The 24,413-nt window shown below is 38.1% G+C and overlaps 1 protein-coding gene across 4 annotated transcripts in view; it reads left to right on the forward strand.

Annotated features, from left to right (window-relative positions):
- Positions 1-24,413, forward strand: part of LOC130706873 (cyclin-Y-like protein 1) — a 46,227-nt gene that overhangs the window by 14,400 nt on the left and 7,414 nt on the right. For 3 of the 4 annotated variants that reach the window (XM_057539547.1, XM_057539545.1, XM_057539544.1), the window contains 6 exons: positions 6,918-6,992; positions 8,878-8,912; positions 14,960-15,060; positions 18,961-18,996; positions 21,201-21,252; positions 22,220-22,339. In XM_057539547.1, the coding sequence (XP_057395530.1) occupies positions 6,918-6,992; positions 8,878-8,912; positions 14,960-15,060; positions 18,961-18,996; positions 21,201-21,252; positions 22,220-22,339 (419 nt within the window). The remainder of the gene's footprint in view (positions 1-6,917; positions 6,993-8,877; positions 8,913-14,959; positions 15,061-18,960; positions 18,997-21,200; positions 21,253-22,219; positions 22,340-24,413) is intronic. The other variant, XM_057539548.1, reaches the window with a different exon arrangement.

A 24,413-nucleotide genomic window follows, 5' to 3' on the forward strand; every position in this document is an offset into this window, starting at 1 on the left:
CATATTTCCATACAAATACAAATATAAGATTTTTAGAAATTTCATGTAATGTCTGAAACATTTATATTAACATATTTCCATACAAATAACCCAATGAAAGTTTAGTATTAGTTGTTTTGTTTGTTTTTTTATACTGCAGGTTCTTATTAGGCATCAGTTTTATACACATCAGTGTATACATGTCAATCCCAATCGCCCAATTCAGCACACCACCATCCCCACCTCACCGCAGTTTCCCCCACTTGGTGTCCATATGTCCATTCTCTACATCTGTGTCTCAACTTCTGCCCTGCAAACTGGCTCATCTGTACCATTTTTCTAGGTTCCACATACATGCATTAATATACGATATTTGTTTTTCTCTTTCTGACTTACTTCACTCTGTAGGACAGTCTCTAGATCCATCCACGTCTCAACAAATGACTCAATTTCGTTCCTTTTTATGGCTGAGTAATATTCCATTGTATATATGTACCACAACTTCTTTATCCATTCGTCTGTTGATGGGCATTTAGGTTGCTTCCATGACCTGGCTATTGTAAATAGTGCTGCAATGAACATTCGGGTGCATGTGTCTTTTTGAATTACGGTTTTCTCTGGGTATATGCCCAGTAGTGGGATTGCTGGGTCATATGGTAATTCTATTTTTAGTTTTTTAAGGAACCTCCATATTGTTCTCCATAGTGGCTGTATCAATTTACATTCCCACCAACAGTGCAAGAGGGTTCCCTTTTCTCCACACCCTCTCCAGCATTTGTTGTTTGTAGATTTTCTGATGATGCCCATTCTAACAGGAGTGAGGTGATACCTCATTGTAGTTTTGATTTGCATTTCTCTAATAATTAGTGATGTTGAGCATCTTTTCATGTGCTTCGTGGCCGTCTGTATGTCTTCTTTGGAGAAATGTCTATTTAGGTCTTCTGCCCATTTTTGGATTGGGGTGTTTGTTTCTTTGATATTGAGCTGAATGAGCTGTGTATATATTTTGGAGATTAATCCTTTGTCCGTTGATTCATTTGCAAATATTTTCTCCCATTCTGAGGGTTGTCTTTTCGTCTTGTTTATGGTTTCCTTTGCTGTGCAAAAGCTTTGAAGTTTCATTAGGTCCCACTTGTTTATTTTTGTTTTTATTTCCATTACTCTAGGAGGTGGATCAAAAAAGATCTTGCTGTGATTTATGTCAAAGAGTGTTCTTCCTATGTTTTCCTCTAAGAGTTTTATAGTGTCCAGTCTTATACTTAGGTCTCTAATCCATTTTGAGTGTACTAAAGGTATTTTAACATTAAATGTTCTTTTCCCAAATTAAAGTTACCATTGATTTTTCACTGAACATTAGATTTCCTCTTTTAGGTTTTCGTGGTTCTTGGTAACCTGTCTTGTGTCTTTGATTCTGAGTCACTAAACTACTACTCTAAGAGATCTGAAATTAACTCTGGTCTTAGGTGACAGACACATCAAAAGACAGCATTAGAAGAAATCTTAGATGATGTGGGAAAATTGGGAGAAACTTAACTGGTTTTGGGTACACTGAAACGTGATTATTAGGCACCATTCCAGAGGCAGGACAAACAGTGGTTAGACAAGACAAAACCCGTATCCTAACTCAGGTCCTTACTTTCTAGAGGTGCCTGGGGGCTGACGACACAAGAATAACATCAGGTAGTGAGAACACTAAGAAAGAAAATGAAGGTGTAATGGGCTGGGGAGGAGGACAGTTTTACAAGGGGTGGTTAAAGACAGCTTCTCTCCTTAAGCGACCCATGAGCAGTCCTAAGAGAGCCATGTGAGGCTGTGGGAGAAGAGGCTTCTGTGCAGTTCCTAAGAAGGGAATATGCTTGATGCGTGCCAAGGACAGAAAGATGGGTGGCTGCAGCTGAGTGAATGAATGCCAGGAGGAATATGGGGGATTAAGACCTTGTATGCCTAGTGGGCCTTGACAAAAAAATATGAATTTTAGTCTCATTGTAATGGGAAACCATTGAAGGATTATATGCAGAGGAATGATGTTAATTCTTAGAAAAAGGGAAGGGGGGTAGAGAGGGTGGAGGGAGATCAGACCAGCTACTGTGTGAGAATAGACTGTAAGGGTGGAAGGAAGCAGAGAGGGAGACCAGTTAGGAGGCTGGTGCGGTAGCTCAGGTGAGAGCCAGCAGTGGCTTGAACAAAAAAGCGATATTAATAAGGGTCTAAAATAGGCTGTAGTATATAGATTGCTCTTGCATTTCATTTGATTCTCACCGTGTTCTGAGTTAGGTAGTGTAGGAATTCTTCTCTTAGGTATAAATTGAGTTGTCCAAGGTTTTAAAAATGAGTATTGATAGAGAGTAGGACTGTAAGTTCCAAATGCATGGCATATAGGAAGAGGATTTATTGTTGACATTATGTGAGCTTCTTTGGAATACTACCTTTTTTCTCACCCTTTTTTGTTGTTGTTGTTTTAGTGTATTAAAGTAATAAAACTTAAGAGTTAAAACAGTAACACTGCATAATGTGAAATGAAATGAAGGTAACTTGCAACCCAGAAAGGTTCTTAAAAGTCCAAGAAACTGAGTAAAGTACTCTTTAGAAATATATAAAGCCAGGTGTACTTACCTATGTGTCACCTCTCAGTCATGATCACTGTAACACTGATTGAGGATTAAAATAAGGCAAAACTGAGAACCAGGGTAGAGGCAGGTACAGAAGCAGTTGGAAACCAGAGCTGGGAAGTTGGGAAGCCAGGATTGTCAGAAGCTAGGGAAGCAGGGTCAAGGCGTGGGTGAGCCGGAGCCTGGCAGGTGCAGGAGCCTGCTGTGTCCCCCCTGGTGAGGCAGCCCAGCTCAGGGCTGGCTGGCAGGAACTCCCTGACTGCGGTGGCAAGTGTGGACTCAAAGAGATGAAGTCATCAGTTTACATGGTAATTGTGAAGATTGTAATGTTTGTATTATGAGCCATAAACCTACTACACTGTCCAGTGTAGGGATGCTCGGGCAGGTCAGTAAGTGCAGTGGTTACCGTTAAGTAAACTGGTGCTCAGCAGCTGCCCAGAAACTGCTGACGTCGCCTGTTTCTTTGGAAGATATTGAAACCAATATGGTGATATTAATCGCTTTCTGAAATATGCTGCTTCTGTCAGATGCTTTCTTGGTCACTTCCCTCTCCCTCTAATATTTTAACAAGGAAAAATCATTTATCGACAGTTCGATAGCATAGTTTTTAACACTTTTAGCCTTCAGTAACGCATTTCATTTGTTCTAAGTTGCCTATGTTTTCACACTTTTAACAACTGCAATTGAGATGGATCTTAACAACTGGTAGAATCTTAGATTGGAGGAAAAACAGTATTCAGTGTCGGTGGTGTTTTACAGGTTTCCTCTGAGGAATGTTTACATTGAGACCGAGTTTAATTTTTTTTTAATCATACTTTTTCTACATCGACCTATCATGCTGTCAAATAAGTTGCAATTTAAATTGATAATACAAAAATGATGGGTCTTAACATACAATTTTAATCATAACCCCTAATCATGAGCTCAAGAATAGTTCTCCTGGGTAAAACATTCTTAGAGGTTTCTAAAGAAATAACTTGCGGAAGAATCCATGTAATTTCCTGAATGCACAGTAATTTCCTGAAGTCTCTAAATTACTGTGTGTGCATGTGGTGGGGAGAGGGATGAGAGGGATGGTGGGTGGTAAAGCTTTGCTTAATAGTTGGCAGTCTTACCTTTGTGATAGTGAAGAGTGTGGTAGGTTTTATCATAGTCTCCTTAGGCTCTTGGGAAGATAGTTAATGGGAAGTGCAGAAATATTGTGTGTATGTATGAGTTTACTGTCTAATGGCTCACATGTCCATTCTATAAAATAGTGATGTGGTATTTTTCATTAGCAAAAAGTGCAAGTTATATCGAAAATTGTTAGTTATATAGGCTATAAACAAAAGATTAATATTTTCTGAAAACCTCATGCAAACTGACAGCAGTAGGGCCCTGGTGTTTACAGTACATTGAAATGATAGGCCAACTCACCAAAGTGGAAATAACACTGATAACTGTGGGAAAATGGTCAAACTGTGTAATCAAAAGAAATACAAATTAGATCTACAGTGAGGTTCCTCATTCATATCAGTAGGAATTTTTTTTTTTTTTCAAGTATCCAAAGCAAGGGTAGGAACTCAAAATGTCATGATTGGTAGCATTATACCCTAATGTGCCCCCCACCTTCTTTAGGAAGCAATTTAGCATTGTACATGGAGCCGTGAAAGTGATCTAACCTTTTGGCTTAGTCATTCCACTTCCGAAGATCTTTGCTAAGGAGATAAAACCATTATTTTAAAAAACTATGTACATGAAGATTTTCCTCATAATATTTTAAGAATAGAACTTTGTAAGCACCAATCCCCAGCAATAGGGGATTGGCTAAGTCCAGTATAGGAATAATACTTGATGGGCCAGTGTGTATTCATTAAACAATAAATATGCAACAGTGGGGTGGAGAGCGCTTGTTAGTAACAAGAAGACATAGATTGTACACTAATTAGAGCTTTTTTTAACGTATAAGAAAAGCAACTAAAAGTAACGGTTGTGAATCATTGTGTGTTAATGATTGTGAATGGTTGTGTTTAATTTTTAAACAGAGCATCGTTTTGTCTCATGCAGATTTTTGTTCATGATATTTGTTAAAGGAATGAGCAAGTGACTTTTACCTTTCCCCACCTTTAGTGTGATCATCAGTACTGCTGATTAACCAGGTCTCCTTCAGTTGCAAGTTAAAAGAAAATCACAGAGTTAAGCACTACTTGACCCAGGAGTTAAACGATCTCCTCAGTTCTGCTCTCCTCTGTTGATGTCTCCTGAAAAGCCTTTCCCCTCATGATAGCAAGGGGAGTGTCCAGCAGCTCAAGACTAGCTAAGGATCCTAGAGTACAGTTCTGCCTTTCTCTTTTCTTGGGAAGTCCCAGGACAGCTGTGATTGATTGGCCGGTCCTGGGTCCTGTGCCTACCTTTGAACCCCCTAGGATAGAGTAGGGAGAGTGCCAGCTTTTTTCTGGTCACTTGGGCTAAGTTTACTTTTTTTTTTTTGCATGTTGTCATTTCTTTTATCCCAGCCTTTTTTTTTTTTTTTTTTTTATCCCAGCCTTCTTGATTTTTGTATTTAGATCTGTAGTAGCACATCTTGGTTTGGCGGGTGTGTGTGTGTGTGTGTGTGTGTGTGTGTGTGTGTTAAAGCTTGCTTCTCTTTGATTCTGGCACTTAATTTTCCTGGACTTCCGTTGAAAATTGTTAAGTTTTACCATGCCATAGACACTGATAAATAATACAGCTACTTTGCAAACATTTCTGCTTATTTTTTAGATTCAAATGTAGTCTATTTACTTTCTTTTTGGTATAGGTAAGTAGTCATGAATTCTTTCGGAAGCTATAGGTTAGAGGCAGCTGTGAAAGTCTCTGCCTGCCATTTTGTGTACAGCTGAAATAATTTATTTTCCCATTGTCTTAATTTTTCAAATATGTAGGAGAAAAAAACTTTAAAATAATTATATGGGTCTTTTACATAAAAATGTTGAATAGAATATTTTCTCCAAAAGCAGCTTGATAAACTTCAAATTCAGTGAAGGAATTTTCATGAAGAACAAAGCAGTTGGTTTAGCTATGTAAATTACTAGTGCTGGCAATGACATTAAAATGGATGGCTCAGATTCCTGTTAAAACGGGAAGTCCAAAATTACTGTTCGTGCAAAATTCTTTCTGGGTGGGAAAAAGGGATTCTAGGTAGATACATTTGTGAAATGCTGGGTTAGACAGAATTCACTGCTAGACTAATTAGTTTTTAATATATCAATGTGTGTATTCTTTGGATTCTCTAAGAGGCAGGGATATATTTGTATTTCACTTTGACCATCAAACCCATCTTTCAAAAACAGATCAGTTATTATGTGGTTTGGGAAATAATTGCCTTAACCATTACTCTTTATCTGAATCTTGGTCCAGTTTCTTAAACGCTTGGTTAAATGGTTTGAGATGGACTTTGCTGAGGAAGTGTCATAGGGCTTTTATGTTTGGTTGTTTGTTTTAAACAACAACCTTACTATCCTGTGTGGTAGCTTGTGCTTGTTTTGTATTTCTGCCTAAATAGAAGACGCTATCCCACCTTGGTGCAAGGTGGGCTACAGGCAGACCCACCTTTTCGTGTAGGTATGGCCAAAATTTTTTTCTAGTAGCCCTATGATCTGCTCCAGAAAGTACTCTTAGTGAAGCCCCAAATTAATCATGCAGCGTGGAATGAAGAAGTGAGTTTAGCTTTGGGAATAGAGGGCAAAGTTAAAAATCACTATCGTGGAAGTGTTCCTATAGATTAGAACATTGAACTTTTATGTAGTCCTCTTAAATCTGCCATGATGAATAGCCCCCAGATAAACCACAGCCAGTTAAATGAGTTCATTTGTTGAATGGAGTTAGAATTAGCCATTTGATTGTCTGAAGAACATTTGCCAAAAGCAACTCACTTCGTTTTGGCATATTTGATATATTGAGCTGGTATCTGACAGTAGTTGGCCACAGCATAACTTGCTTCTTGAGACTGTTCCTGGAATGTGCTAGTAATATCAGCTTTAAAAGAGGGTGACTGAATTTTTAATTGATCAATAGGAGGGGAGTCATATATGATTCATCTAAAAATGGCATAGATTATTTAGGTGCAAGTTAAAGAAGTCTAAGACATAGCCATGGTTTTATTCCACATGTATGGAGAGTTTCTACAATTTTGCTGTTTCCCAATAGAATTTTTATATTGTGCCTTTACTAAAATTGCCTTTTTGTCATTACTAAAAGCTCTTCTCAAGACTATTAAAAGTGGTTTCAATCGATGTGTAGCTGTCTTTAAAATCATGTATTTTTCTACTCAACTAAATCACCACACCTTTTTCTCTTCTTCCTCTACAGACTTAGCTTTGGAACCAAACCCTTCTGACCACCCAAGAGCCAGCACAATCTTTCTGAGCAAATCTCAAACAGCTGGTAAGACAATGCTTTTTTTTCCCTGAGAAAAAGAGTGAAAACTGTTTTTGTTTTGTGTATTATAGGAGGTATTTAGAAAAACTCTTACAGTGGTTTAAATGTTTCACTTTTTTATGTATTCACTTGTCTTATTTTAATATGTTGATGATACAGTTTCCTTTAGTTGTCAGTGTTTTAGGGAGGAGAACACTTAGACTATCTGTTTATACACTTTGCCACCTCTTTATCAACATAGTCAACTGGCCACATGATTTAGATGTGGTCTATTTCTCCATGCTACTTTGTCCTTTTCCCCTTGCTCCGAAGAGCACATATGTTAAAGACAAATGATAGGGTTTAGGTCACAGTTAGGTTTTCATTTGATCAAATCAGAAACATCAGTTGTTATATATGGGAATTGAGCCTTGTGATTTTGGCCCTGTTTTACACAGTGTTCAACCAGACGAGCCTATCTCACATCCAGATTTATGCTACTCAGAACTTTTAAGCTATTCAAAACTTTCTCATCCTAATGTAGTGCTGTGCCAGGGTAATAAGAGCAACATGCCATATGGGGTTTTCCAGAAGATTATCCTCAGCATGTGAAACTCATATAAATTTCCTGTGTCCTCCTTGTTTTAAGATGAGAATCAGAACCGTAGAATTTTTTGCACTCCTGCTTGCCTGCCTGTCTTCCTTAATGTTATGTTAAATCCTAGTTTATTTGCTAAAAAGCCATACGTGACCAAGTTTTTGAGTTGATTACGAGAGCAGGAATACAAGAAGTGAACATTCCATAATATTTAAAGTGATGCAGCACAATAAAAAACGGAGGTTTGGTTTTTTGTTGTTGTTGTTTTGCTTTTTGTTTTTTTCCGTTAGATCACTGGTTTTTATAAAAGGATATAACTCAGGAACAGCCAGATGGAAGAGATGCATAGGGCCAGGCATGGGGACAGGGCACAGAGCTTTGATGCCCTCTGCAAGGGTACTACATGTTCACCAACCTGGAAGCTCCTGGGGTTTCTAACTTGCATTTTTCTCGTGTGTGTACTTGAGCCACTCATTTCTGGTTAGGATTGCTCTGTTTCTCAGTTTCTTCCAGAGCCATGAGCTGCTCACATGTAGAGGGGCACTGGAGACAGGAAAAGAAAAGCTGTCCCATGCCTGTCTCTCTCTTCAGCCTTAAGGAATCCGTGCCTGTGATGCCTGTCTGGAGTTAAAGGAGGCAATGTGAGCAAGAGTGTGGCCTAAGACCCTCTTCAGGCTTTTATTCTTCTGGCCTTTGTTGGAGCAAAACAGTTTTGTGTGCTGTAGATATGTTCATTTAGGTCAGCACACTCATTTTAAAATTTACGTTTAACATAGGTTACTTTCCAGTTGTGTATTTTTTCAGTAAGGTATTTGAGTAGGTTACCATTAAGTGGTTCAGGATGCTTCCAGAGATACTGGTGCGTTTGGAGATGAGTGCCTGGCCAGAAACTGGTTCTTAGAGTTGTCATCTGTAGATTGTGGTAATGAAAGTAAGCTGTGTGTAAATGAAGCATTAGAAAATACTCCTGGCTAGTAGTTCAGCTATGCAGCAGGTAAATTTTTTTATTAGCTAAGTTTCTCACCTGGCCTAACTTGCTTTGTCCTTTTCTTTTGTAAATGGGGAGTCTTTCATTTGTACCTAATACAGCATATCTATTAGGTCAAAAAAGTGAAACTAAGTTTTTAGATTTTATTTATAGGACTCATCTTGCTGGGTGATTTAAATTATATATTTTGTTGGAAATTATTTTAAAAAATAGAATGGAATTTTATCTCATTGTGTTATTGGTAATCCATCAAATAATTAGTGACTACTTTTATTTTTCTATGGCATTTGTATCAGAATTCATCAGTTAATTTTTTTTATTCTTAGTGCGGCAAAAGAGGAAGAGCAACCATTTAAACCATGTAAGTAAACAGTTGAAAAGTTAAGAAATTAATAGTTTGAATTAAAAATATGTCTGCCATGATTCCTAAAAATATGATGGATCCAATACTGTTAGCATGGACCTCTTTTTTGTAGATTTTCTAAATCTCTATTTTCCTAATTATCAAATGTATTCAGGAAAGTCTTTGACTTAGTAGTGCCCATTTTTTAAGGGTTCTGACATTTAAGTTAAATTTCACTCATATGGTTGTAGTATAAAGATCTGCCTTAAATTCTTTTGCCTTATTTTTTTGATCTTATTTTTTAACCAAAGTAATAAAAGTATGACAGGTAAGTTAATTTTTAGCACTGTCCATTGACTTCTTGTCATAGCAGGTGAAAGCTTAGCTTCTTCGGTCCACCATGACGTTATTTCCCTCCCTGTGTTCCCTCAACATGTATCAGTTTTTACTAAATCAGAATCAATGTTTACATTACTACGACTCTGCAAATATTGTGCATTGCTGAGCCATATAGTTCTCTGACTGTGCCTCCTCCTTGTACACCCTTCATTCTTTTTCTTCAATATTAATGAAATTGGAGCCCTTCTGCACTTCTCTAGGATAACCCAATCCCCCTTTTCCTAGCCAACGTGATCTCACACAGCCAAATGCAGTAAGTAGCTCCCTGCCCGGTCTCCCTGCTTTCACATTCTTCATTTCTTCTGTGGAATTAATTTCCTGACTATATTCACTTGCCTGTTTTCTAACAGCTATTTTTTTCCCCAAATGTTTTAACATTTGTCACATGCCTATCAAAACTATGTTCCGTCTACTAAGCCACATCTGTTCCATTTTTTTTCTTGGAGACACTTTTCCCCAATCTTTTGTCTTCCTACTCCCATATAGACTAGTGTTCCCCTAGGCCTGCTCTATGCCTCTTTTCCTGGGATATCTGTGTGAAGTCATCTGGGATCTCACATAACTCTGCTCTCTTATGTTGGATCCCCTATGTCCTAGATTCTGTTTCCCTCTTGTTATACTTCCTTGTTTTACTGGAGCACATTTTCCTGGGAAAAGGGCACATGGGCAGAAAGTTTATAGAGATCTAGCCTCTCTGAAACTCCTTCTATTTGATAAAGTATAGAATTCTCAGTTGAAACTAATTTTTGCAGTTCTAAAGACATTTCCCTCTCATCTTCTCATTTACACTGTTGCTCTTAAACCTGTTGACATTGTATGGTACATTGTACATTACCGATTTTAGTCATTTTCCCCCATCCCTTCCTTCTCGGGAACCTTTTAGTACCTTCCCTCTCCCTGGGATTTTGAAATTTCATAATTTGGTTTGGTATAGACCTTTTTTGTGTGTTTCTTTGTTATTCTGTTTTTTTCTTCCAGGTTCCTATTATTCAGATGTTGGAAGTCTGAGACTTACCAGATCACTAACTTTTTTCCCCTCCTGCTTTGCATTTTGTCTTTTTGTCCTGCTTCCTGGAGATTTCCTTGACTGTGCTCTAATCCTTCTATTGAATATATTGTTTTGTCTACCTTATTTTCAATTCATAGAGTTCTCTTATATCCTGTCATTCTTTTTTTCACTGATGCAATTTCAAGTTTTCATTTGCTCCTGAGTTTTTATCACTCCCATCAATTCCTTCTTCCTGTTTTGTTTTTTTTTTTTTTAAAGCATCCTTATATTTTATTTTATTTATTTATTTTTTGGCTGCATTGGGTCCTGGTTTCTGCACGTGGGCTTTCTCTGGTTGCGGTGAGCTGGGCCTACTCTTTGTTGGGTGCGTGGGCTTCTCATTGCAGTGGCTTCTCTTGTTGCGGAGCACAGGCTCTAGGGCGTGTGGGCTTCAGTAGTTGTGGCTCATGGGCTCTAGAGCGCAGGCTCAGTAGTTGTGGCGCATGGGCTCAGTTGCTCTGTGGTATGTGGGATCTTTCTGGGCCAGGGCTCGAACCCGTGTCCCCTGCATTGGCAGGCGGATTCTTAACCACTGCGCCACCAGGGAAGTCCCATTCCTTCTTCCTGTTTTGATCTCTTATGTGTTGGGGGCTTCCCTCAAACGTGTGATGGTCCTTGGCTGTCTGTTAAGATCTAATTGGAAGCATCACTTGGACAACTCGTTAACTGATGGGCCTCACTGCAAGGATTTGGGGACCACGCCTCTGAACTCTGAGCCTGCCTTGGGTTCTGTAAGACAAACTGGTTTTCTTGTTCCTGTCCTAGTCACTCTCTGTAGGTACCAAGGTTGTGCTTCCTCTGTTCTGCCATGTCAGTTACCACTCCTTTATCTAGTCTTTTCACCTTTCAAACATTAAAAATCATCTGCTGTTTATCCTGTCTTATGTATAGCTTTTTTAAAAAATGCCTTTAATTCTAATGAGATGATATCTGAAAGAAGGGGGAGAGGAAATAGATTTGTGGTCAGTCTACTCAAACTTAGATTTATTCTTTGAATATAGGTTCTGAGTTTGAAGTTTAATTGAATATAATTAACGATATTAATTCAGACAATATTTTTGATTATACCTATAATTAGAATATTATACTTTTCTACTAAGGCCTTGAGTATGAATTCTATTCAAACCACTCACCCTACCATATTGTCCATTAATGTGCAACATAGATGGAGTATTACAGATTTTTCAGTTAAAGTCATTGATTCTTAATAAACGTATCCAAAACTTGTGAAAAGGGGGAAGAAAAAAGTGAACTTCAGCTTTATTCTCTTTTTTTTTTTTTTCATTTATATACTTTTGTTTGGGAATGTTTAAATCAATACAGAGAAAACTAAATTTCAGAGACACTGAATATCATTAGTTTGGATATCATTACTTTATTATAAAAGAAACACGGAAATTATTTACAGGATGAAAGATTTCAGAACTTCAGTGGCAGCTTCACGTGATGCCATTGGGGGAACGGGCAGCTTCACGTGATGCCATTTCAATAGTGACTTATTTTAGTCGACATCTTTTCCAAGAACGTCACCATCTCTAAATAAGAAAGAATCCTTGTCATCTAGAACTACTTTGGTGCCTCCATATTCTGGGAGAAGAACTTTATCTCCAACTTTCACACTAACTGGTTGAATCTCTCCACCCTTTCCTTTAGAGCCTGATCCAACAGCTACTACCATTGCTTGCAATACTTTTCCTTGCGATTTTTCTGGAAGCATAATGCCTCCTTTGGTTACAACTTCGGGTGCACTTCTTTCAACTAATACTCGGTCAAAGAGGGGAAGAAACTTTCTAAATGCCTGTCCTGCCATGACTCGGGTTGCCGCACTTCGTACTCTCGCTCTCTCCAGCTTTATTCTTTTAATGGGTTAAAATCAGAGGCAGTAGGCACAGTGGGAAGAGTCATTGGGTGGGGGCGGGATTTCAACAGGTACTTGACCTTTAATGATAAGCTTTGAGGGTTGTTACTTACTAGCCTCCTAGGTATGATTATTTTCTAGTCTTCACCATTAAACCTGAAGTCTACTAAGCAACCTTTCCCCTTATAAAGATTGTAAAAGTCCATGTATTTTGTCCTTAGTGCTGAATGAAGATAAATACTCTTCTTCAGTGACCAATTGAAATAATACCTATGAACATTAAACTGTCAGTAGTGTTTTTTGCTACTTGTTTTTTTTTTTTTTTTTTGTATTTGCATTTTATACCCTTACGTGTGACAGTGCAGTTTATTGAGGTTGTGAGCCAGCAATGGTAAGGCTTTAATCATAAAGGACAGTTATCTTAAATTTTCAAGCAAGATGAGAGGAAAGTAATCTGCTGGCAGCTAACATATCTAGGCTTTGCTCAGAGGCTTCAATTCTGCCATCCTTTAGTGAACACTAGATGCTGGAAAGTTTGAATAGTTTCAGGAGTAGGCCTGTGGAAGTGTTTCTTTTGTAGGATTGAGCCAGTAGACTGTAAGTTGCTGATACGTTAAATGAGCCCCCATAGGACTATAGACCACATCTAATTAAAAATTTTAAATGTTTTAGCAGTAATATTTCCAAAGACAAATCAATATACATTCATAATAGAAAAAAAAGTTTTTAATAGAGGAAAACAGGATAAATAGCACCCAAAGCTCTACCAACTAGTCTATATTTTGGTACATTTCCTTACTATTTTTATTCCCCTCATATATAGAGAGTTTTGGTCAGAATTGACTTTTATTACGTGTAGTGTATGTCATATTATACCCTAATAGTAGTGACCTTAAAAGATAACCTGCTTCGTTTAGAATCATAGTATTTGAATGAGTGAATTTTCATTTTTCATGCTGTATCTGTTTTTTGAGATTCTAAAATTACACATTAACCAAATAGCTTAAGGACCATATCCGAGTTTTAGTTTAAAACATTTCTAGCTTGAAGGAGAAATTAGTCTTCCAAATAGTGATACTTTTCAAATATGTTACATCTAGAACTTTTTGTTAATAAGGAATAAGTGGCTTTGCATAAAGCATCTGAAACAAGCAAAATGGTGTTTTATATATGCCATTTGGATATTTCTGATGATTGGATACTGGCAATTTTTATTTAAATGCTCTGTATTTTCAAAAGCATCAACTAGATTTTCTCCCTGCCTCACCTTTCATGTATTTGTGGCGGACACTGATGGGAGAGTGTGACAGCATGGTGAAAACTGTTTTATATGAATAGGAGGAAGGAAGGCTCATCTGAATTAGTAAACAAACAAAAACCAAAAACAAAACCCAGCTTTAAAATTGTTTGTATTCTGTGGTATTAAAGAATGCTACTCTTCCTTCCAGTGGCTTTCAGTGATTGGGATTTGGTTATTGGCCTTACTTTAAGGAAGAGAGTTGTCCTAACATAGTTTAGGCCATGTTAGTATTTGACTATTGCCGTGTTCATGGGCTCTTCACAAATAAATGGATACTTCTAAAGTGTTTTAAAGATAGTTCATTCTCTAGAGGGTCTCAAAAAGTTCTTTGTCACCTATCCAACACCACTGTAGATAAATTCTCACGAATTTGTATCTTTAGTAAGATTTACCTCCAGTTGTAACTGATCTTAAATAATTTCTCAAACACTTGTTGAATCCTAATTTGTCCCAGATTCTGTGCTCAGTAGCTGGAGGTAGGAGAAGAATCTTCCTAACCTGGAGAAGCTTGTTTACTAAAGAGGGTGGTACTATGCAAGCAGCTGAGACCATGGAACAGTTGGTAAATTAGACGTGTGAGTGTGCAGAAAGTGAGAAGTGTTGTGGTGTGCCTGCTGGCAGAGGGATCCTAGAGGAAGATGGGGTCAAGCTTGCTGGGACAGGAGGAAGAAAAAGGCACTGCAGGCAGAGAGCAGCATGGGTGAGGCAGGAGTGTCAAATAACACGTAGAACCGAATTAGTACAATTTTGAAATGAATGGCAAGTATTCTCTGAGGTTCTCACTTGAGTAATGTCATGGCAGTCTTACTTAAACATGAAGTGAGAAGTTAAATTCTCAGAGTTGTTTTATCCGTTTTTTTTGGATGCGAGAGAATCTTTAAGCAGTACCTTTTTGTCCTCCAGATAAGGAAATTGAGGCCCAGAGAGACTTATGGCCCCCAGCTTTTTAGTGATAGAGCAGCCCTGGCATGCCCAGCCTCTGATTCGAAAACGTTTGTTTCGTCACACTGTCTCCTGAACTAATACATTTATTATTGGTGTTCATCTACTGCAGTGAAATGCTCCTACATCGGTATTATAGAAAGCATTACGTTTTATTGTAGTAAATGAATAGAAATAGGAAATCTCAGCTGCATTTCATTGCTTAAGGAAAAAACCCTGAAATCTTATTCTAAACTTTTTACATTATTATACAGGTAATTTATAATAGGTGCTTGCCAGGTTTGATTATAGGTACTATATCAAGGCAGCATTTTATAACCCATTTCTCAAAGCTCGTCTGTGGAAGTCAAGAGTATAGAGGTTTCCCATAGAGCTGCACATGACATCACACTCAGGCAGTTGATGGAGTGTAAGAAAAATCTTAATGCTTTATCGTTTGACATTTTAACCAAGGAAAAAAACACACTTTATAGGTTTAACTTACTGTGACATTTTCTTCTATTTCCCTTCCCCTTCAGGTATCTCCAGGGCAGCTTACTAAAAAGTATAACTCATGCTCAACAATATTTCTAGATGACAGCATAGTCAGACAGCCTAATCTTAGAACCACACTAAAACGGTGAGTACAACTAGGTTGCCAAGGGCTGAGTGACAGACCCCCTTATCGCTAAAAGCATCCTAGCCATACATAATTTCATTCATTTGAATTGTCCTTTTCAGTGATCAGGTTAAAAAACTGGTGTCAACTATAGATTGATTTCAAGGACCTAAATATGAATTTTCAGTTTCCATTTTAATCTTAGAGCGCATGATAGAAGGGAAAGCCAGTTAGCAAATAAGAAATCCCAGAAAAAGTATAAATCTTTATTTGACGCATTTCTGTTGTTAAGCCATTGTTGAACATAATGAGAAAGAGAGGTACTTTTTATTGGCTATTTCTAGAAAAAATTATTTCTTTATGAGTTGTAGTCCTCAAACAATGTATACTACTTTGGAAGCTACTCTTAGAAGAAGGAACAGCTTGTCCCCTACTGGCACCAAAGCGAATCTGCATTTAAATTTAATTGGATTTTGTCAGATTTATCCCACTGTGCATTTTTTTTTTTTCCTGCACTATTTCTGTATGAAATTTTACTTCTCCTTCCTGTCCCCCAAAGAGGGGGAGACTATATCAAACCAGTCTTAAGAAATACACACTCAAGCTTAATTTCTTTGTAGATGAAATTTGTTCAACTGAGGTTTTAACTTAATAGACACATTTAATTTTTGTTTATATATATAAATATATCTCCAACACACTGTATCAATCACAGCAGAGAACAATAAAAGAGGTGAGGTTTTGGAAACATGGCTGTGGTCAGGCTTATACTTAAGGAGACACGAACAGTGTCATGATGATGGAAACTATTCTTTAATTTCTGGGAGCACCTCATAGTCCACAATTGGAGATGCACTTTCAAAACACCCTAATGATGAACCTTTCAAGCTTATTTAAGAGAAAAAAACCAAACGGGATGCAGAGCTTCTTGCCTCCTCCCTCGCGGTTGTCCACGAAACATTAACATCTCCTTAGGATATGAATGTTGATTTTCCAGAACACAGTTTGGGAAATGCTATTTGAAAATATTAATGTCCTTATCCTTAATTTTATTTGTTGTCTTAATTTTATAAGCTAATTATATTTTTAATTGGTTTTTAATGTGCCAGCTTTTTTTTTAGCTATTTAAATGATCAGTAACTTCTACTTTAATTAAAGACAGCAAGTTCACAGTCATAATAAGGTAACTTTCCTCTCTTGCTTACAATAATAGTTGCAGTCAAATCATGTTTCAGCAAAAACTGAGCCCCATCTCTAAAGTCCTGAGTTTGGGCACTTATCACAGAATCACTGAATGTTTTTATTCAGCCAAGACACTGAATCTGTGGGTACCAAAACCACTCTACTTTGGCTAGAGTCGCAGCTTCTTTTGAATTCAAAAGAGTCTGATGTCCAGTATATAATTCAAAAGTACTTTGAAGGTTAACCTTGCTCAGGGACTTCCCTGGTGGTGTAGTGGTTAAGAATCTGCCTGCCAACGCAGGGGACACAGGTTCGAGCCCTGGTCTGGGAAGATCCCACATGCCGCAGAGCAATTAAACCCGTGCGCCACAACTACTGAGCCTGTGCCGTAGAGCCCGCGAGCCACAACTACTGAGCTCGTGTGCCACAACTACTGAAGCCCACGCACCTAGAGCCCGTGCTGTGCAACAAGAGAAGCCACCACAGTGAGAAGGCCGCGCACCACGACAAAGAGCAGCCCCCGCTCTTGGCAACTAGAGAAAGCCCGCGCGCAGTAACAAAGACCCCATGCAGCCAAAAATAAGTAAAATTAAATAAAATTAAAAAAAAAAAAAAAAGATTCACCTTGCTCAGACAAGTAGGTTTCATCCTTTTTTTTCCCGACCTAGTCTAATTTTTGGAAGTACAGTAAATTTTAATTTGCTCTCATGAAGTTTTAAAAATGATCATTCATCACATTCATTATTGGTGAAATAAAGGTTTACTGAGAAAATTAATAGGGCCAATTGGCTTTTAGGAATGATTTTGAAAATGTTTATCATGGGCTTAGTTTTCAGTGGGGTAGTTGTTCTCAGTGGGGTAGGTGAGCCTTATTAGAATCACGTATGCAACTTTTCAAGATATATGTTTCTGGATGCACAAAGTCCACCCGCCTGCCCCCGCCTCCAAGACACAGTGTCTGTGTGTCTGTCTGTCTGTCTGTCTCTCTCTCACCCACGCACACACCTTTTGACAAGATGGGGAATGATGTGAAGCATGACTATATGGACAAAAGCATCCCGAGTGATTCTCCGATCTTAACCCTAACTCATTCATCCCTAAACTTTGCTGCACGCTGCAGTCATCTGGGGATCTTTAAAAACAGTCCTGATGCCCAAGTCATACCCAGTGCCGGTTAAATCAGAACATCTTGAAGCAGAAGCCAGGCAGTTTTTAAAGCTTCTCAGATGATCCCAGTGTGCAGCTGAGCTTGGGAGCCACTATTTGGTTAGAGGGCAGGAGAAAGAGAACTGCTTCTGATAATTAGTGGGACCTTAGGTAAGTCAGTTTTAAGCCTTGGTTCCCTTATCTGTAAAATGGGTTGTTTAATTAAATGTCATCTACGGTTCAGTGGTCCTTTCCATCATAAAACTTGTAATGCTGTGATTTTAAAATCCATTTGAAGATGAAACTTTGAAGCGCTATAGAAGTATCCATCTTTGATGCTAACGGTGTTACAGGCCTTTATACAAGTGCTAAGATTCTATAGACCTATTATAAAATTCAGATTTGCCTTCCCTCAATTATTTTGAGTTTCATTTTAGACACTGAGAACAAAGGGGAGCATATAACTTAACCAGAGAACCCCTTTGTTGCCTAATATACAACATCTGTGAATAACTTAGGAATATAGTAACTTAAAAAAGACTACCGGGCTTCCCTGGTGGTGCAGTGGTTGAGAGTCTGCCTGCTGATGCAGGGGACACGGGTTCCAGCCCTGGTCTGGGAAGATCCCACATGCCGCGGAGCAACTGGGCCCGTGAGCCACAACTACTGAGCCTGCGCGTCTGGAGCCTGTGCTCCGCAACAAGAGAGGCCGCGTTAGTGAGAGGCCCGCGCACCGCGATGAAGAGTGGCCCCCGCTCGCCGCAACTGGAGAAAGCCCTCGCACAGAAACGAAGACCCAACACAGCCAAAAAAATAAATAAATAAATAAATAATTAATTAAAAATGAATATCTGCTTTAAAAAAAATTGTCTTTAAAAAAAAAAAAAAAAGACTACCTAAGGACTTGTATCTATCTGTTCATTAATACTTTATTTAAAATAATTTGGAAATACCTGTCATTAATAGTATACTGTGTAGTATTATGCTGTATTATTAGCACTGCTTATTTCAGGATAGCTGGACCTATCATCAGTTTTGTGGCTATAAAATTTTGCTATTAAATTTTCTAATTATGTAAAAGTGATTTTAAATCATTTTGGTATAGAGCACTTTTATTATTTACTTTTAGGGAAATAATGGAAAACGGATTGGTAGGTGGATAGCAAACTAAATCAACTGAAATGCAGGGGCTAACAAAAAAACCACACACACACACACACCCCCACACACAAACAACTACTATATGGCTTAAATTGAAGCATGTGTATAGATAGATATAACTTGTACAGGACAGGAGGTTTTGTGGGTAGAAGGACAAATGACAGGGGAAATATGTAATAATTTATATATTATAATAATCAACCAAAACATGCCTTCAGCATATCTAGCATTTTGGGTCTCCTAATTTTGCTAAAAGCTGAAGAACCTAAAACAAGGGGGAAAGCACCCATGTGGTACTGTTCTGAATTCGAGGATTTCGGGGCCACTGGGCCTCTGGAAGGTCTTCCCTCCTTGCTAACCCCTTTTTAAAAATGTCTTCAGGCCTGATATGATAAAAATCAGTTATTACAATGTATTTTTTTTCCTCCACAGTATGACCTTAGCAATATATTACCACATAAAGAACAGGTGAGCTCTTTTAAAACCTATCTTGTTATTCCAGCTAATTAATTTACAAGGTATCAAGTTTAGTGTTAGGTAATAACTATAGATGTTACTGGCATAAGCTTTTATTATTCGAGTGCTTTTATTACAATATAGAAGTGAATCATTTATTTTTATCTTAGGACCCTTAATTCTTAGGTTACTGAGCATCCCAAAGAGTATTTGTTTATATGGGTTATATTGATAATTTACTGTATTAGAAATTGAAATTGAGAATTTAAAAACTTAAATCCATTGTATGTTAAAACAGGGTTTGCCTTAGCACTATTGAAATTTTGAGCTAGATAATGCTTTGTTGTGGGGTGTCGTCCTGTGTGTTATAGGATATATAGCAGCACCCTTGGCCTCTACTCACTAGATGCCAGTAGCACCTTCTTCCCTCCACATTACGACAACCAAAACTGTCTCCAGCCATGGCCAGAAGTCCCCTGGGGGACGAAATCACCCCTGATTAGGAACCCCAGTGTTTAACATAAGTCATTTTTTTTTAATGAATAATAACTATTTTCCACAACAAAAAATATTGAGAGAAAAGTATCTCCTTAATAGAAGGCAGCTGATTCTCATATCTATTCTGTCTTCAGTCATTTGTTTTGAAGAAACAATATGAAGAAGATCCAGCTGCTTGCAGATATATAGTTGGAAAAAGATGTATTTTTAAAGCCTTCAGATAATTTGGTATATTCTTTGATACTGTACCAAAAGTCTGCATGTGCTAGTTTCTTAAATTAGTTAAAATGGAATTCTAAATCATATCAATGAACTTGTAATAAATACTATGTTAAATTAATACCCATTGATCTGTCATGCATACTGAGTAGATCTTTTTACCTGTACCTGACTTTATAATATTATACGTTGGTCATTTGGAAAGTATTGGTTCACATTTCTTTAGACAGTGTCAAAAACTCACTTTTGTTATTAGTATCACCACCAGTCTTACCAGAAAAGTCTTTTAAGTGTTGAGAAGTTGTCAAGTTCACAATAGAAGGTAGAAGTTTTCCAAAAATCCTGGTATTTTTAGCTTGATGGCTTGAATTTTATCATTGGCAACAAATAACTTTAGAGTTATTTTCCTTGAAGTGACAGGCTCACTTTGTTCATTTTTGAAAGAATGACTGTGTCAGTTGTACATTCAGATAACGATGGTGTTCGATGAAAAAAGTGTTTCAAATAAAGATGGTGTTCTATGAAAAAAATGACTTACCGCCAAGTCACAAGTGCTTTTCCTTAACACAGCCATATTTCAGTATGTAAAAGTGCTTAATGCATACTTTCCACTTATTCAGAATATTAAAAAGAAGGACCAAGGTTTAAGAACACTATTAATTTTTACTCTTTTATCAAGGATGTTCTTAAAGCAGATTTTTAACTGCAAGTGGCAGTGAATAATTGAATGACTTCTAATTCAGTTTGGTACCACTGCCTTGATTCATGCTCAGAAACCAGCAGTTTTACCCACTTTTGCTTTTATACATCCATAGCAAATGTCACACAATGTGAAGGGCAGGTAGTGTCTTAGTATTCTTATAAAAGCAGTTTTGACCTCTTGGGCCTCCTGAAGGAGGGGATAGGGGAGAATCCCAGAGGCCTGCAGACCACATTTAGAGAACCACTGTTCAAATGAGCGCAGTGTATTAGTGTGGTGAAATTTTAAATTAAAAAGCCTGGTTTCTTTTAAAATAAAAAGACAATTACATTTTTAACTCAAACTATTTAAAAGAGACAAGAAGAAATGCACAATAAGAATATACAGAACTAAAGAGAAAAAAACGGGAAAAAACCATGAATCTCATATTCACATTCATTGAAGTTAGAAGAATTTATTGCCCACCACCACTGCTTTATAAAATGTTCTTGCATATTCCAGTGTGAGGTTAGAGGAGTGAAAATATATTGGTTTACTAGCATTGCCTGTTAGGGAGGGTCAGTGCTTATAGAGGCAACTCTGGCTGGTTGTTGTAGAAAAGATTTCACAGAACTTGATGTGCTGAGTAAAAACAGGTCAGGAAACCTTTCGAAGGGTGGAATCCAGGAGAAGAATTGATAAAACTGTTTGCTTTGTTGAAGGTTAAGCTTCCTCTACCCCTCTCTCTACTCCTAGCAGATATTTTACTAAGATAGTAACTCCTGAATTAATTTTTTAAATACACATTCTTATTTTATAGAGCTGCAGATAGATCCTTGGATATTTTTGATGAGAGATTACATCCACTCACAGTAAGTGTCAGTTTTATTGAAGTATTTTTCTCTTATACAGTTGTGTTTATTTCACGCTGATTTGCTTTGAAATTAATTACTAGAAGAAAATTACTTCCTCCAGCTCGAAGTCAAATTCATCTTCCTTTAAGTCTTCTTCCCCACGCCATGTTGTGTCTAGTCATTTTCCCGAAGGCGTGTTGGATAAGGGGTTGATGGATATGAACCGAGTTGCACTTTGTATGAATAGTGAGAAGGTAAGTAAACATACCCAAGTAACAGAAAATGTATCTTTTTAAAGGATGATTTTCCCTAGCATCAAACAATATAAATATTTGTAAATAAACCTAATATGATAAGGCCTGTAAGAAGAAAATTAGAAAACTGTTTAAATTTTAAACGAATTAAAATGACAAAGTTTTAAAATTCACTTCTTCGGGTGCTCTGTAGCCACACGTGGCTGGCGACTGCTGTACAGGACAGCGCATTCTTAGAGCCCTATGGTTACAGGACACTGGGAATGTGTTTTCAAAGTTGATGACAGAAAAGTATGACATGGTGATCAGCAAGACTTTTGAGCCTAAAAATATTGGGTTGGCCAAAAAGTTTGTTTGGTTAGTGAATATATTGTTCAATAAAATGCTTGGTGAAAATGAAAACTGTGTCTTTTATTTTTCCTTAAAACCAAATGAACTTTTTGGCCAACCCAATAGTTTACATTTGGTTAGAATTCTGTGGGGAGGAACGTGGAAATACATAAATTTTCTGCGGTTGTGCCTGTATTTTTCTTTAATGAATGGTGGTGAGTACTGGATCACTGTGGTATTTTAGGATCCCATTGTTTATATTTAAAAGATTACAAGACATGTCACCCAATCAAAATTATTTTAAGGGGCACGTGGGCCCAAGTGTGAAGACTGCTATCTTAAGGGTACTTTTAAGTATTTTTCTTCCATGGATACTTAAATTGCATTTTTTCTCCTTTCAGCGAGAAAAGATTCCAGAGGAATACTTCGAGCATGATCCTGAACACGAATTCATTTACAGATTTGTTTATACTCTTTTTAGTGCCGCACTGCTAACTGCTGACTGTGCAGTAGTAACTTTGGTAAGATATTTTTTCTTTCATAAAGCATCTGTAGAAATTTCTGTCTTGTACACATGGTATGGTCCTGTTTTTCCCAAATGAAAGTAGGTTCCTGAAATGATCATTAGAACTTTATTAAGAGAAAGCTATCAAAAGAAAGTAAAGTATACACATTTGAGCTTTAATAATCATTATGATTTAAAATGTTGCCATTGCTTTTCTCATCACAAAACAATTGCTATTAAAGGCAGCAGGAGAGATTTCTGGTTTCTCCTTCCACACCTGAGGGGACACATGCACGCACAGTGCACACACAGACGACGCATGTTGTGGTGGTAGGGCGGGGCAATAACTGAACGCTCTGGTCCACAGGCAGAAACAGGTTCCGGGTAGTTTGAAGCTGAGTCCCAGACTGTACTGCCTAGGCAGTTCTAATGTGTGTCCTGATTGAGAACTACTGCCCTCAGTTCTCTGTTCCTTGGGTAATGGATAATGGTGTTAACCATCCCTGCTGTCCTCTTATTGCCTGCATGTGAAGTTGCCCAGGACTAGGGTGCCAGTAGGACTTCAGAAGGCTTTACTCTAGTTAGCCTGCTAAGCTACAGCTGTGTAAGGACCTTTTTGTCATCCATTCCTAATTCCTATGGTAAGATTTTATCATTTGAATAATAAATCATATTCAAGTGAGAGATAGTTGGGATTGTTTTACTCCTCCCTATAGCAAACCTGTAGGGGGGAAAGTCAGCTGCGTGGTCTGCAGGGAAGGGATACTTAGGCCACTCACTGCCTGCTCCTATCAAGGCAGAATTTAGGACAGGAGGCTTGTCCTTTTGAAAAGAGACCCCTCAGTGGGTACTGGATCAGACACAGGCCTTTTCTTGGAGCTACAGGCCACTTGGAGTGCTTAGCACATGCTTGAGAGAGGCAGGAATGGTGCTTGCATATGGAGAGCTAGGAAATGCAGGAAGGAGAGTATTTGGGTTGGAAGAGGGGCATTTCTTTGTAGACAAGTTAAGCTTGATGTACCTGCGAGACAGCAGAATGGCAGTGTCTAGTAATCATTTGAATATATGGGATTGGAGCATGAATCTGAGCTAGAGGGAGGGAATTAAGTGTAGCTGTTCAAATGCAGAGAAAGTATGTAAAATAAAAAGTGGGTAGAAGATAGATCTGTAGGGACTGTCAGCACTTAAGGGACAGATCCCCAGAAGAGTGGCTACAGTGGTAGGAAACCCAGCAGAGAACCCTAAGAGATACCAGGAGAGGTTCAAGAAGGAGAGTATGGTCCAAACGCTAAATGCTACCAAGAAGTTGCTCATGTCATAAATACCATGTCACTGAATACCTACTCTGTGTCACTTTTCTACATGTGGGGGGTGGAGGAGAGAACAAGTTGGATAAATAAAGTTCTTGCCTTTATGGAGCAAGTGTGGAAGACGTAAAATTTTTTTTTTTTTTTTTTAATCGGAGTACAGTTGATTTACAGTGTTGTGTTAGTTTCAGGTGTATAGCAAAGTATAAGTGTTTTTTTTAATGAGTGTGTTTTAAAAGATGACTATTTCAAGTAGTGGTAAAAACCATGAAGAGAAAGCAAGGTAAAGGGATAAAGTGATTAGAGGGGCTTACTAGAAAGCTCAGGAAGAGCCTCTTTAAAGAGGTAATGTTTGAACCCAGGACCTGGCTGAACTGAGGAAGATCAGGTACGCTGGCATTACGGGCAGAGGGGACACGTGCAAGGCTCTGAGACAGGAACTTGTTCTGTGTGTTCAAGGAAAAGCAAGGTGGCCATTGTGATCCGAGCGGGGAATGAGGGAAAGAGCATAGGTGATGAGGTCACGGAAGGACAAGGCCGTACCGCACAGGGCCTCGTAACTTGCAGGCCACGGGAAGAAGGTATTTGTTTGATGGGAAACCTCTGGCAGATCTGGAGCAGGCGCATAAAGTACTCTTAATTTAAGAGGCTCTCCTGGCTGCTTTGGGGAGAACAGACTGTAGTCTGTTGGGAGGCAGAGAAGTTAGGCAGTGGCAGCGATACAAGTCAGAAGTGACAGACAGAAAAGCGGTCAGGGTACCAGTGAAGGTAGAGATAACAAGA

The sequence above is a fragment of the Balaenoptera acutorostrata genome, unplaced genomic scaffold (genome assembly GCF_949987535.1).
Source record: "Balaenoptera acutorostrata unplaced genomic scaffold, mBalAcu1.1 scaffold_606, whole genome shotgun sequence".
NCBI lineage: Eukaryota > Metazoa > Chordata > Mammalia > Artiodactyla > Balaenopteridae > Balaenoptera > Balaenoptera acutorostrata.